General features: G+C 39.4%; 1 protein-coding gene across 3 annotated transcripts in view; it reads right to left on the bottom strand.

The window, feature by feature from the left end:
* Positions 1-15,999, bottom strand: part of lrrtm4l1 (leucine rich repeat transmembrane neuronal 4 like 1) — a 58,007-nt gene that overhangs the window by 30,620 nt on the left and 11,388 nt on the right. For 2 of the 3 annotated variants that reach the window (XM_017708126.2, XM_037547025.1), the window contains exon 2: positions 8,432-10,071. In XM_017708126.2, the coding sequence (XP_017563615.1) occupies positions 8,432-10,071 (1,640 nt within the window). Of the gene's footprint in view, positions 1-8,360; positions 10,072-15,999 lie in introns of all 3 variants that reach the window. The other variant, XR_001858296.2, reaches the window with a different exon arrangement.

Here is a 15,999-nt window from a genome sequence, read left to right as displayed (position 1 = left end):
GTGTGTGTGTGCTCACTAGTGTGTATGTGGTGTTTCACTTCACGGATGGGTTAAATGCGGAGGTGGAATTTCCCCGGTTGTGGGATCAAAAAAGTATCACTTAATCACTTAAAGGCTTTTGGTAATAGGCTACAAAATCCTCTGTGTTTGCCTCAGGCAGACAGCTAGCTACACAGTAAGTTAAATTACATGATTTTTTTGGAAGTACTTAAATCTTCTTAAATCTTAATCTTAAATCTGATAAACAATTCAGATCAGATGATTAGGGTTAGGGTTAGGGTTAGATGATTTACTCCAAAATCCAATATTACAGACTGGGGCTATTTAACAGCATATATATATATATATATATATATATATATATATATATATACACACAATAGCCTTTCAAATTTCAGGGCTAACAAAATGCATTATTTCCTGCAGGTATTAGTTATTGCACCATGGATTTATAGCTGACAGAATCCTGAATTGCTAACCGCAAGCTATTTTCACCATGGTTATCTACCCTGGCCCTGTAACTGGACCTGACAGCTGTCTCTCAAACAAGCTGCACTGCGGTACATGACCAGATTTGTAGTTACATTAAGCTCTTCTGAATGTAGTTTTCATCACCTTTTACGGGAATCACTGGAGTTGATGATGAGCACACATTTAAGGTGAGTGACAATGCGATTGTTACCAAGCTGGGCGTGAGGTGATTTATTTATTCAGCTCTGAGTGATTTGGAGGCAACAAGGCTTATTGATAGTAGGTGGCTGGAAACTTAACTCTAGAAATGGCTCCTTAAATTATCCAAGAAACCACTTTCAGTTCACTAAAGAACCATATTTTTAAATGAAATTAAACCTTTTAGGCTGAAAGAACCAAGTAATGTAGAGGTTTTATACCAGTTCAGGGATTATTCCTAACTTTAAATGTAGGTTCTTTTAAGTTTTTTTACACACTTCTGTAACCCAAGAATAGCTCAATCAGTTTGTATTGTAGTCCCTGTAGTTACTGGATAATAAGCCCTAGTACATTATAATTTTAAGGGGTTAACCTCAAAACAGGGTATGCACCCTCACACATCTCAGAGTGAAGAACCTCTACTTTAGGTTCTTTAGAGAAATGAAAGTACGTTTTCTGTGGTATTGTACAAAGAACCATTTAACCACTTTCATTTTTAAGAGTGCAGAGCTTGAAACGTTCATAATCATAATAATTATGCTGGTTCTCACATTACAGTGCCTTGTTTTGCTCTGTTATGTAACATAAGTCCAATTGATACGCTCTCACAATGCAGTACAGATGGATGGATGACTAATAGAAGGAAAAATATGCCCGGAACTGGGCGTCCACGTGACTTGCAAGCTTTGTAGTGGGGTTGTTTACTCGGCCCTTCCTCTGTTCCCTCAATGGAGCTTGCCAGCAACATAATAATAATGTTCATGGCTCAGAAATAGGATAAAAACAAATCAGTTCGCTCCGAGCAAAACCAACATTTGAATGTTTTATTCGTTCTTGTGCTCCTGAACTGGTTAGATCAAAATTAAAAACAGGTTAATTCTGTTTCTGTTCCATAAGCTGTATGTAGGCCTGTGTTTGTACTGTTGAGGGCATGTTCGTGCACAAAATATTACTGTTCCTGAGCCAATAAGTTGTTCCAAAGTACAGCCCATGATTATATACCAGAGGTTATGATGTACTCTTAAAAATAAAGGTTTCTAATTAGTTCTAGGTATGGATGCACAATTCTAGGAGAAACCTTTAATTGCTATAGAATATTTACATTGTGTCAAGGTTCTTTAAGGTTCTGTTTCTTAATAACACAAACTGATCTTTGGGAACCATCCACTAAGGTCCAATCCCATGTGTTATTTTTTACTTCTACTCTACTATGGGTCCCTCAAATAAAGAAGAACATTGCTTCATTATCAGGCTACTAGCGGTGCTCCGTAGGTTCACCCCTGCCAGTCTGCAGTGATAGCAGAGGAGGATAAAGTTCAGCAACTGAGCTTTAGTTACATTTAGGGAATCATAAGCCTTCAAAGAGGTGGATGTTACAATTATTTATTATAGCCCACCCCGGTGGTATGAAGCTAAAGTCAACTATTCGCCAGCTTCTTGCCTGTATTTTCTGTACCTTCTAAGGGCTAAGTAAGGAGTGGAATGGGATTGGGCCTAAAAGGATCTGAAGGGAACCAAAAGTGGTTCTTCTTTGTCATCACTCCATGAAGTCTCTTTGACACCTTTACTTTTAAAATAGATAGTCTAACAACTGTGTTGCCCTGTAGTCAGTGGGCTCTCTATGCTATCATAACAACCAGACAAGCCTTTTTACCTCTCAAGGGCATAATTTAACACAATTCAGATTTATACTGATACACTGCATATTGAGAGACATTCATGACTTGTGTGATAATTTAAAGTGCTGATATTATACAGATTATTATCTTTCATTCTCTTTCATATACTATGTGATTTCTTATTGCTTACCTGTATTCCATCCGCTTTGTACAATCATTCTAATCTGTCATCAGTTCAACAATGTATACAATACAACAGACTCTATCAAATCACAGACTATATAAACAGAACACCATCAACTACAACATCTACACACATACAGTACTGTGCAAAAGTCAGAGACCATCTTCCCTTGGGTAGCGTCCAGTCAAAATGGACATTAAGCACAAGTTGTTCATTTTTCATGAGATATTTATGAGAGGACTGAATATAAGATGTAGAAACAAATGAAGTTTAAAAATGATTAAAAGAGAAAAAGAAAAACCTAAAAACCACCTGCAAGACATGGTAGACCAGCATCACGGTCCCCATCAGATAAACAGCACTTAAAGCTTTCATCTTTGAGAGAGAGGAGGAAATCAAGCTTCTTCACATCTGAAAATATCCACAGGTGTTTCTGTCCATCCTTCCACTGCGAGAAGACAACTCAGTACTAGGGGTCTGAAAAGTTGTGCAGCTGCTAAGAAGCTCTTACTGAGAAAAGGAGACCGACACATCAAACAAAGAAGCTGGACAATGGACCGACCACCCCAGGGTCCAGACCTCAACATCACTGAATGTGTTTGATTACTTGGATCGTGAGAAGCAGAAAATGCTAAACCAAGATTGAACTTTGGAGGTGTGGTAAAACATCCCTGCAGATTTCTCTGAAAAAATGAAATCAAGTCTCATGAAAAGAATGGAAGTTGAAATAAAGGAAAAAAGAGGACATGGTGAGTATTGAAAAATTCATGTCATATTTAGTTGTTGGGCCTTCTGTGCCATTTTCTGTTAAATGTTTTCCAAAATGTTTCCTTTAACTATATTTTGTAAATATGTAAATAACATGCTGTAAATAACACTGTGGAACAGTTATGTAAGAACGATTATCCCATTTCTTTTTTATTCTTAGCAAAATTCCATTTACAGTTTTCATTTTTTTTCCTTTTTTGGTTTTACCTGGATTAGAGTCTCAATAATGTTGAGATGATGTTTGAACTGTTGCATTTTGTGCCTGAAAGTGTAGAAAGTTCTCTCTCTGGTTTTTCAGAGTAATTTCAGTTGAAAAGGCCAGCTTGAGTTCTGAAGTCAGCTCACTCCACCTGCCTTTTTCAGCTCCCTGATTATCTTTGTAACATGAGTGACACTTAAGAAGAAATTGCTAGTAAACAGACTTACATTAAAAAAAATAAATTGCAGAAACTGAGGCTTGTTGACGAAGTGTGGAGGACAGTAGAAGGCTGTACCTGCGCACACTCGCTTGCTCCACTGGGGCAGGTAAAGCTCTTTTCACAGCAGCCAAGCAAATGCTATCAAACCCTGCCAAATTCAGATGAGTTGGCGTAAACACGCTGTTTGTGATCATTGGGAACTCTTTAGAGTAATCTGCCCCATTCACATCACTTCATTTGACTTATGAGCTCATTAACGGGTCAATCTATTGCTTACCACCAGCATTCAGTGTTGTGCTTGCTGATGGAATGGACATTAAAATGAGCAGACACTTAAAAAATAAAGGTTTCTTAATGGTTCTTAGCTCGGATGTGTGGTTCAAGGGAAAATGTGAAATTGGAATTGAACCTTTATGTTTTGTGGAGGTTTTTAAATCCTGATCTGCCACATCAGGTCTGATTAATCAATGTGTTTAAATGCATTTTATCTTGAGAACCAAATTTCTCATAGTTTAGAGATGCATGATTAAAACCAAAGATTCCTAAGTGGTTCTTTTTGGAAAAAAAAGATCTTTGAACTTCGAAAAGGTTCAACACACTTGCCCATTTATTTACAATAATGAGTATTTAAAGAGCCGTCCATTAAAAGGTGTTTTTCCTAAAACTGCATGTCCAAGTCAAGAACCATTAGAACATTTTAAGAAATGTACTTCTAAATTATGAGAACTATGAAATTGCAGTATTCTACAGTGTTGCCATTGGTTGGGAAGATTGCACAGAATAATCATATAGCTTCCTGATGTTCCCAGGGCCAATATTACTAAACAACACTCAAAGAGAAAAACCTATGAAAGCCTAGCAAATGCCTTAAACATCCTGCCAGTACAACTGGCTCAATGATATGCAAGAGGAAACCTCATGAAATCAGAACTAATCATCCCAAAACAGGTGTGCCATGCATGGTAAAGAAGATGTGAGAGACAATGCAATGATATCTGCACTGCTATCATGGCAACGTTCACACAGCAGGGAAAAGTGGCCCAAAATTGGTCCTTGATATCTTGAATTGGTCCAATATCTTTTAAATGTGCTCCATATGTGACACCAGTCACAGAGCTTTCAGTTTCATCTGTGCCAGCATCATAGGAGCGATCATCAAGCTTCACTGACTGTCAGCTGGACTCATCAGCCAGAATGTTTTCGAGCTCGCAGTAAAAAAGGTGCGGTCACTTCTTCGGTTTGTGTCCTCAGATTCTTTAAACTTTGATTTTAGACTTCTAACTGTTCTCTGAGGTGGCAACCTCATTCACTTAAAGCAGCGTTCCGCCATTTCTTTCAAGATCCCTTTGAACGTGGAGGGGTTTCAGATAAGTCTCTGAATGTTTATTCCCTGAATGTTTATTAGTTCCCAGCAGTGCGAAATTATGACGAATGTGGAGCTGGATTGACAAAAAAAGTCTGATAAATTCATAAATTCTGACCTGAAGCTGGTCCACTATTGGTGCTTAAATCTCCACTTGTTTCAGATCAATCAGATGATGAGTAGTTTGTATGTCATTAAATCTGCACATCTTTGATGAATTATGAGCCATTATGAGTGTAAATCCGAACTGAATGTATGCACTGGAAGTATATTCCATCACAAAAATCTAAGTATCTGAAGATTTCCCATCACTGTATCTAATCAACTGGCTGAAGACTGAGGCCAACTGATTAAATAAGTGGAATCAGGTTTGCTTGATTAGAATAAAAGCCTGCAGCCACTTCAGTATCAGAAAAGACGACGTAGCTCCATTACTCTTTTGAGCAGCTTTACATGTTTGAGATTAGTTGTGTCATGAAGCATTTTAGAGCAAGAATGCATATATAAGGCATAATTTTGACATCATTGCAACCAGATCTCTTCAGCTGCTTTAGAATTCACAGTGAGTTCCGGCGTCACGCTCTACTGTAGCCTTTGTTATGATGTGCTGAATGGGTATAATTTAATTTTCACAACCCCTGCTCAGCTGTGGTTTGAGGCCAAAGCTTGTGTTGGCTATATTTTATTTAAAGTTGAAGGTGGTGGAAACAATGACAGCGCTGAGACCATCATCATAGCGTACTCTCCTCACATGCATGAAGCATGATGACACAAAAGGACTTTTATTTGAGATGATAATGGATATCAGCATATGGCTAAGTAGGCTAGCTTTTAACAGCATGTGCTGGTCTACTGGTCTGCTGTAGCAATACAGACTGTTCAGTGTCACTTATCTGTCAATTCTGCACTCTCGTTCTCCTTTTCAGAGGTTATGAATAGCGTAGGTTAAAGTAATCCAAAAATAACGTAAGTACAGTAAAACTAGGCACTAGCTCAGTATCGCGCTTACGGAGCTTTCTGTATGTAGAGTGCTCTTGAAGATGACATTAGTTAAAGGGAGTGGGTTTCAAATGCTCAACATATTTATTTTATTTAAGCACGCCTTTATATCTTTCACAGCTGCTTTTATTCTGGCACCACATTGCTTTGTAATGCAAATCCGAGTTCAAAGTGAGACAGGATCCATCTAACGCAGATTGACAGGGGACAAATAAGGTCATTCCAGTCTGGGTGCACCCTCCGCCTGTTCTCCAGCTGTGCACTTCTTTCTTCCCCAGCACACACAGAGGTACATGACTGTAACAAACTTCCAGCGTGTCTGACCGGCGTCTGCAGGGACGGCTGCCACCCCACAGAGGTGAAATGAAAGATGCAGCGCCGGGCACAGTAACGCAGCAGTTTCATCAGCCTAACCAGAACGGATGCTTGCTCCTCTATTATTAAAAACTCCCTTCGCTTAGAAACTACCAGAGGAGGGGTAGAGAAAAAGAAGTGATATGTGATATTATGAAATTTGTGTGCTTTGTCGTATATGACTGCAGGTCGAAGGTAATTGGATTTCTCTCGCTTACTGTGGTTACTTCGCATCAAATAAATAGATGTTTTTTACAGGGACCATTAGCAGTTATGTCTCAGGTCTTTTCTTTGTGGTTATGCCTTTGGCCTTATTAAAATATGCAGGTCCATAAGGTAGATGTAATTACATCTCAAGCGGTATAGGGCCTCTAAGCATAGGAGATCTCCCTGGATTAGAGGCACGAGGCGATGACACAGCGCAAGTGAATTAGTCATGCAACAGTTCCCCCTGTCGTAGGAATTTTGGCGTTCAAAGCAATTTAATGAATAGCTCAGAGCCAATAGGTATTTAATGAATAACATTTCAAACAACCCCAGTAAAGGTTAAATGTGACAGCAAAGAAAGTTAAGCAGCAAACTTATTCAACAAGTACGAATTTGAAGACCAATATTTGTTTTGCTTTTATTTGTGTGCCTAATTTCACTGTGCACAGGCTAAAAGGACATTTATTTGTGCTCCTTTTTGATATTTATTCCCCTTTCATTACCTTATTAAATCAAGCAAGTGATCTTCATTATCCAAACCAAACATTTACAGAGTTTAGCAGCATTTCTTCCCTTCTGATATTTGCTTTCCTCAACCTAAATAAACAGAGTGCCTTTCTTCTTCTCCTTTAAAATGCAGAGCCTCTTTCAAGCGTAAATAATCTCCTTTTTCTGCAAAAACTACACCAGTTGTGAATCCAATGGTAGAAGGCATAACTCTGTGCAAAACATACTTCACCACATCAAAAACATGAGTCAAACCATTACTTAAGATTTTCTGGATGAGGCTGACAGCAATTACTACTGATATTTTGTATAAATAGACTCCTTTTCCTGGTGGGGAGATTGCACTCAGCCATGTCATGAGATTTAGCATAACCACTTTAAAACCAGCAGCCTTCAAAACATTCATCTGAGACTGTTGCAAGGAGAGTTTAGTTTGACTGACAGCCTCTGTGTAGGCCAAACCCTCATGATCTCTTCACCTAGCAAAACATATTGCCTTGTACAAGGTCATGACTTCTAAAACTGCTACAAGGGGAACTGTGCAGCAGCCTGTAAAAGAAGCTAAAAGAGCTGAATAAACCAGTTATGGGCAGAGAGAAACAGTCCCCCTGTTAAATACAACACATTATGGGTGGAGAGCAGGAGACCATTTTCCTTCCTCTCTAATGGTTCTTGCCGATCAATACAACATTAGTATGCTCTGTGATTTTGAAAATGAACACTCCTCAGTCTTTTGATGCTACTTTTGCTTAGCTCTGACAAGCTAAATAAAGTTAATGCCTGAAATATGACACAAAGCCAGCCCTGATTTAACAGCAGGAAAATATACTTAATATATAAAGTGCCAATATGCGGCACAGTCATTACTACTAATGATGGCAGCCATAACAAGATAATGTATAATCGTGAAAGATAAAATGTTTGATAGTGCCTCGGTGCTCTGGGCTTTGCAAGTGAACACTATGGTAGCAATTCAAAGCCTGTAAAGTGACTCAGTGTGGTAGAACAAACAGAAAAAAATAATGAGGTGTGTTATTTCATGAGACCAAAGAAAAGTGAATGAAAGTATGCTGCAGTTTAATGAATTTGGTTAAGGAACCCTTGACTCCTGGATCTGAGTCTAATCTATCTTATTTTCAAATGCATTCCTAGATTAGAAAGCAAAAAGGCCTTAGGCCATTCATAACCATTTAAGACACTACTCAAAGGAGTCAAGGGTGCTTATCCTCCATCTACTTATAATGAATGGCATGCACAATGAAATATTTTACCTCTGTAATCCAGAGCCGTTTCATTTGTTTTGATTTGATTTGATTTTAGGCTGCCTTTGACATTGTCATACCTCGCATTCCCTGGAGCCGGAAATGGTACAGGTGCAAGTACCAGTCCCATTGGCCAGCACATCCATGGCTTCTGGTGTGGCGGCAGGATTGTAGCTCATGTAATATTCCTGCAGTTGGGAGCTCAGGTTCTGCTCTGGCTCGGGACTCTTTTTCCGGCGCTTTCGTCCCATGACTGAACGCTGTTGCAACAACCTGGTGGCACCAGGGTACCGTCTGCAGGACACATAGATCACTGTCAAGACGAGTGATGTTGAGAAGAAAAGCACCACAGCCCCCACCACAACTTTATGGAATGCCAAGTTCTCTTGTTCTGGGGATGGAGTGACGAGCAGGCTGTTGGAAGGTGGAGGTGTCTGTGGAGGGCTGTTTCTAGGATGAGTCTCAGCAAGGTTGTAGATAGTAGGATGAGGAAGGGGTTGAGCTAGGGGTGGTGGGATGGGTGCCTCAGAGGCAGGTGGAGGCAGGGGTGGTGGGGGAGTAGTGGGAGGTAAGGGTGGTGCAGAAGTAGTTTCCATAGTTGGTTCCAGAGTGTGGTGAGGAAATGGTGTTTGTGGAATGATTTCGAAATCTTCACAGTCTATGTAATTTCTTGTTGCCTCCATAACCTTTTCCCCTTGAAGATTTTTGGGGCTGCTGCAAATGATGCTTGTATCTTTAGTTCCTCGGAAATTCCTTAGCCAGGCAACAAGAGGGCAAATGCCTGGCCCACAGTCCCACATGTTTCCTGCAAGGCTGATTGTAGTCAGGGAAATCCAGGCTGCTACAGTCTCATGAGATACATTGGCTAACTTGTTAGACTCCAAGTTAAGAACCTGTAGGTTTGGTAGGCATTGAAATACAACAGGATCCAGAGTCTGGATCTCATTGCCAGACAGGTCAAGCTTCTGCAGGGTATACCAAATCCATGGGAGGCCTTGGTTCACTGCCCGAATACGATTCCACTGGAGATACAGACCACGCAGGTTTGCGAGGCGTGGAAAGAGAAAGAAGTTGATCCGAGAGAACTGATTGTGTTCCAGATGCAGCTCCATCAGCCTAGACAAACCCAGAAATGCAGTGCGTGTGAGGACACGTAGTCGGTTATACCCTAGGTCAAGAAACTCCAAGCTTCTGCACTCAATAAATGCCCGGACAGGAATTGTTGTGAGCCCGTTGGAGCGTAGGTGCAGATTCTGGAGTTTGCGAAGACCATGGAACTGACCCGGTTGCAGTTCCTGAAGTTTGTTGTAGGAGAGGTCCAGGCTGCGGAGATTAGGCACTCCATGAAAGGTGGAATTATGGAGTTGTGAAATCCTGTTGGTGCTCAGGATCAACTCCTTAAGCCGTCGTATGCCCTGGAAAGCACGACTGTCTACAAATGAGATCTGATTGTGATCCAGATACAGCCAGAGGAGCTGGTTAAGGTGGGCAAACTGGTATGGGAGCATTGTGTGCAGGTCATTGTTGCGCAGGGACAAACCTTGGCAAGTTACTGAAATGTTCTCTGGCACATCCATGAAAGACGCTGAATCGCAATGGACGATTTTACCCTCACAGCGGCAGTTGTAGGGACATGTTTTCTCCCCAGAGCAGAGCAACAGAAGAGTGGAGACAAGGAGAGGGAGGAGGCATGCTAATCTCGTAGCACAAACCATAGCACCTGTGGAGACAAAACAGCATGATATTAAGACCAAACATACATCACAGCTTGACACAAAAGGTGCTTACATTACTAATAATGCATGAAATATAGCAGGGGTTGTTCGGCAGTGTTCACAGATCTTTTTCCTTAAGAACACAGCAGGCCAGGAGATAGCAAAGAGAATGTTCTTTTTATTATGCTAACCAGGACCCACTAGCTTTCACTGTTCATTAACAAAGTCAGTATTTTGGGGTAATATTCCATAAAGGAACACTCTAGCCAAAATTAAAAAACCTCTCTATATCTGTTGTAAACATCTTAACTCACCTCGTACAGCACAGTTTTCCAGTTTAAAGACTAAGACAACCACCTTCTCATGATGCATCTTGAAAGTGGGAGGAACTTTTGACAAACTACCACTGTTTTGGGAAATTTTTGGGTATGCTATTTGAAACCTTTATTTATTTATTTTTTTTTAATGGCTGGTGAATTAAGAAGTAAGGGAAATGGGTAATGTTACAAGAAAGATGAAAAGCAACTGTCTTCCAATCATCATTACAATGGAGAGAGTGGATTAAACAAACGACACAAATTAAATGTCAGATGAGGAGATCGACAAGCTAAATGCTACAGTTAGCAAGGTACCTGGTTATCTAGATACTTTAACTCAACTTTGCCATTTTTTTTCTTTGAGTGAAAGAGTAAATATTTGCCTCTGATTTTGTGTCCAACAAAGACAGAGTCACTGTTTTCTTTACAATATTGTTTGACATAGTAAGAGTTAAACTGCCACTATCTTAACAGCATTTATTAGCCTATGGATCAGTATCTAGGCTAGCAGTTGGGACAGGTTGACACCATGGGGATTCCCAATGGTTTCATGATGTATTTGTGTAATGAATGCAGGGTATTGTAGTGAAAGAACATTGATGAATGAAAACTATTTCAAATTGTGAACTCTGTCAAACCGATGATGCTGAGGGATGCAATGCTACGCTACAGAATATTACACAGCATGACAAATAACAGTACAAATGCTAGGCCAGAATGCTTCTATAGGAAAACCTAAAGCTTACCTTGTTTTTAATATGCATACAAACTAAGACCTTTAAAATAAAGCATATGTATTGTCCAGAAGCATAGTCATAAAATAATTTCTCAGTGTGACATCATGGTCTATAGACTGACTTCAAATCACTAATAAAGTGGTGCATATGGCTCGTACATATATCTCGAGCCAAGCAAAAAGCCTACTAGATCAGAATTAATAGTGCTGAACCGTGGACAATTCCTCTTCTTTTCTTCTTCTGATAGCAACGCTTTTGATCTATAACCTTCATGTATTCACTTTTTGGGAGCTACAAAGACATCATATTTCTTGGTGGGTTAAAAAAAGGAGCCATTCTCTAGGAGGTGTTATAATTAAGGTGTCATGCTGTCCGGCACAGAAAACTTAGATCTAGTTGCTAACGTGACACAGATAATACAGAACTGCTGTAACAGCCCCAACTGTGCAGGAGGAAACTGTCTGTGGAGCTGATTTCTCTGACAGTTCTGCAGTGCATTTCTAGTATCTCGGACAATCTACCACAATTCCATAGATCTCATTTTTACTAGTTTTTACTGGTCCTGTGCAGCGCCACTGTGTGACTCAGTATCTTAGCCAGGTAGAAGTCCAGGGTTTTCTACACGCAAGAAAACTAGATTCATCCCAAGTGCTTGGTGATTAACATATGAAGCTGTCAACATGTTTAATTTGTGCAAGATTTAAATATGTCCTATATTACTATAGAACATAATGTGCATATTTAACTAATGTGTGATTGCTAAGTGGTTTAAAAGGCACCTTAATATTCTAGAGAATTAATTAGCACAGATGCCTTAAAATTCTTTCGTACCATCAATAAGACACTGCCAGTCTTTTCCACAAAAAGTGAATGGTGCCGAAGCATTCTGTCAACCTATTGTGTCTTTTTGGGCCATTACATCAACTTAATAGCTACTATAGTTTGCCTCATACTGGGCAATTCATGCCAAAAAAGGATGAAGTAAAGTGGGCAATTTGTTTTATTGGGGGCTGGCATCCAGCAATGCTGAAAAGAAAAGCAGAAATTACTTTTGAATGATCATAGACAGTACAGCAAAACCCTGCAGTTTAAGACCCATGTAAGTTGCACTGTATGTCTCTACAGCCTTAGCAGACACTAAGAGAGAAGGGCAGGAGTCGTCCAAGCATACGTTGCAAATTACACAGTCATCAGTTTTGCCTAAACTATGGTCCCAGTGGTGCTGTTAGCAAATTTCTGTAAGAGGCAGAGTGAGAGATTGCCGCCATCCTCATAATCTCATAATGCCCTGCCGCCCCTTCTAATGCATTTCATACGGGCTCACGAGTTATGGAGACTAATTCTGTATCAACGCTAATCAGATATCATCCAAGGCCATCACAATTAGCATGTAGCTATTCTATATATATATCTCTATTCGAACATGTGGCAATGAAAACCATTACAGCGGCTATTACATGTCCTCGGAGAGCATTTAAAATGAAAACAAATGGCTAGAAGACGTCACTCCAAGTTGAAAATTGCCACGTCGACTGTTAGCGGTTGTTAAACCTGACTGCTAATCCGTCAGGAACGTGATCTTCCTCACTGATCAAAAAGCATGCACATTGGTCAGAGTGATGTGACTGAAGTAAAAGGGCCAGGGCCGCACTGTGGCAAACTCAAGACAAGCAGGCCGACCATGGCGACAGATTTCATGGAGGCTTGAATGAATCAAAACAGGGATCAAAAATTCAGCAAAACAAATCTGTTCAGTCTCTACCAGCACACAAATAGAAATATGAATCTGTACAGTCGACGCACACAAACAACACAGATTCTTTGACTGTACCTGCAAAGTAACCTAGGCTACTGCTACTACTGGACAACCGCCATGTGCAAAAGTTTGAGCACCCCAGTTAAATGACATTCTTTGTTGATTTTCACTCAACACATCATTGAAAGGTTAAAAAAAAATCTAGCAATTTTAGTTTCTATTTTTTGCTGAGTTGATCATATTGGAGAAAGCATAAAAATATTAACGCTTTATTTTTTTTCCCCTATTATATTGAAACAACTGTACATATGTGTTATATAAATATAAACATGCACCTCCACAGAAAAGCGTTCTGCATTATACTCTAATTACATAACACCCCACAGGTAAGTTATCACCTCGTGCAAAAAAGGGTGAATTCAAATGGTTAAATATATTGTGCCAAGAGGCACTGATTGCCTGCTGACCCTGACGCCCCCATCTTGTTAAACTTAATGATGGAGGCAATTCAGGCTGAATAGTGAAAATAAATTTAGAAAGTTCCCTATAGACAAAGACTCTGGCTTCGCATGGTCCTGTATGACTCAGAGGTTGAGTGAATAAATAATATCCTACTTCACAATGGCAGCACACAACTATTTCACTGCAGATTTTCTTCAGTTGGAGCTGTGGGTGGGCAACATGGTGAAAATATAACATAACAGGACTAATTATGCTCTTTGCAATGAAATATGCAGTTGGTCAATGTTCATTAAGTACTGATGTCATGATCATGGATTTGTAGCTGATGACTGTCATTTAAATAACTGCATTTAACAATTTAATTGTCTTTTTGTTCACTGTATGCAACTATTAAATTGGAAGCCTGAGGTTTTTGTAAGACTCATATTTCATTAAAACCAATTCCTACTCCATATAATAGTGAAACTGTGGAACATTTATGCATTCAGCATAAATCACTATAAGGCACTTATGTAATAATTATGACTTAATTATGATTTAACAATGAAAAGTTATGAGCATAATGACACTTTTGAAATTTCATGTTTATTAATAATGTAAAAATCTAATAATTGGTAGCTTTGTAGCATCTTTAATATTTGTGCTAACAGATTAAAATGTTCAGTAGCATGAAGAATAACACAGTAGCATAATTCTAGAAATTATATTTATAATAAACAAACATGTAGTTCACTCACCGAATGGTAAAATGGTACATTTTCATGGCTAATAAGCAGAAGGTTTGAACGACCCTTTGAATGAGATAATCCTAAAACTCAGTTACGCTAACAATGAAGCTAAGAAAACCTATGTAATGTAGCCCTGTTTAGCTGTAGGCACAATATTAAAAGAATGTAAGCAAATCCAAAAATCATACTGTTTAGCTTTAGTTTAAACCAAACCTTTGTCAGCCTTCCGCTCCAGATGATCAGGATAACTTGTGTCAGGCATTATACATTCCTCAGTAACACCTTTCCAACAATTCTTAGCCCAGTAATTCTGACTAATTTACTGTACTGCAAGTTTGTTCTGATGAGATTTGTCTAAGTTTTCCTTCACTTGACAGAGGAAACAGCATTTAGGAGACCGTTATGATTGGCTGAAATATGTGCCAATCAATATTTAGCAAACAGTTAATTAGCAAACATAAATTAGCATGATCAGATATCCAATCATATATTTGTTACTATGCAGTTTGTATAGTTACTATATACTGGTTGCTATTACAGATTATCTGTAATTGGTCAAAATCTGTATTTTTAGGATCTATCCAGCTGTTTAGTGTTCTAGAACTACAGATGATTTTCACAAAAGTATATCTTGACAGTTTATCACAATAATGATAACATAACACATTACTCACTCCTAGATGAGTGACATTTGTTGCTGTGGGAGGTTGCTGTGTACATGCAGCTAATAACTGCCCAGCCTGTCCACCACTGACGGAACATGGAGCACATCTCATCCAAGGTTAGTTCATTTTAAAGCCACTCGTTTGAAACCCTCTAAGACTGTGGCAGCCCCCTTTCAGAAAACTGCAAGGATGTTGGCAGCCTCAACCAGCTGTCGTCTCTTTTGGCATGCTGACAAGTTGATATTTCATTTGAATGCTACGGTGCCTCTGCTGAAGCAGAGGCCAGAGAATGGCAGAGGCGGGAACGGCCGCAAATAGAACCTGCAGGAATGTATTCAACAAAATTAAATTCTCGTATAATTTCATAAAAGAATGTCTACATGGAATTTGTACAGAAACTGAAATGTATTCATATGTACAAAATTTGCTTCATGAAATGAAAAGCACTCAGTCATTTCGCTTCAAGATTACTGTTTTCTGCCTTTTTACGCAGTTAATTCACCCACCTAACAAGCTGTATAAGTGTATGATGAAGGAATAAGCCCAGTGTTTTTCATATTAATAAGTGCTGGATCGTCCAGACTTACCAGGTTCTACTTACACTTGCATCTTTTGTTCATGAGGATGCAAGAAGATTTTGCATCCTAAAACAAATGCATTAATTGTGCGTCTGAACACTGTAGTGCAACAAATGCTTTAGTGCTTTGTCACAGTGATACCTACATTACTGAGCAGCACAGTTTCTTACTGCCCCTTTGGAAATGGCTTTTTGACCAACTCTTACATAACAAGTACAAGAAAGTGCCAAATCTCTAAGCAGTGGTAGAAGGTTCCCAATCACTTGCACTTTCTCTCTTCCATGCTCATGTCATTTTTTGCTGCATCTGCATACAGCATCTTCAGTAAAAAAGGCAGCTGGGGCTGGATGGATTATCTTCTGGTTTAAGAGGAGCTGTTGCTGTTCTGTAACCATTAAGTGGTTCAGAGTCCTTGAAAATACTTCTATTGTCCTTCAGTAGGTGTGAAGCACTTGTTAGCCCTGATAGGGACTTCTGTTTAGAGCACTACACGATTTCAGTTATTTTGCCAGTTTGGTTTTATAGACTCAAGGCCAGAAGTGGATACATGAGAGGTCAGCGGTTTATTGGATACGTCCTTCTGTTTCTACACTGTTGATACAGCTCCATAAAGACATGGCAGCCACGATATACCAGCTTGTCGCGTTCACCTTCTTGGTTATTATTGGCTTGTAGGCAGGGGTGAAATTT

This window comes from Pygocentrus nattereri, chromosome 18 (assembly GCF_015220715.1).
Source record: "Pygocentrus nattereri isolate fPygNat1 chromosome 18, fPygNat1.pri, whole genome shotgun sequence".
In the NCBI taxonomy this organism is placed as follows: domain Eukaryota; kingdom Metazoa; phylum Chordata; class Actinopteri; order Characiformes; family Serrasalmidae; genus Pygocentrus; species Pygocentrus nattereri.
Note: the sequence above shows the minus strand (reverse complement) of the source record. Positions and strands in the feature narration are given on the sequence as shown.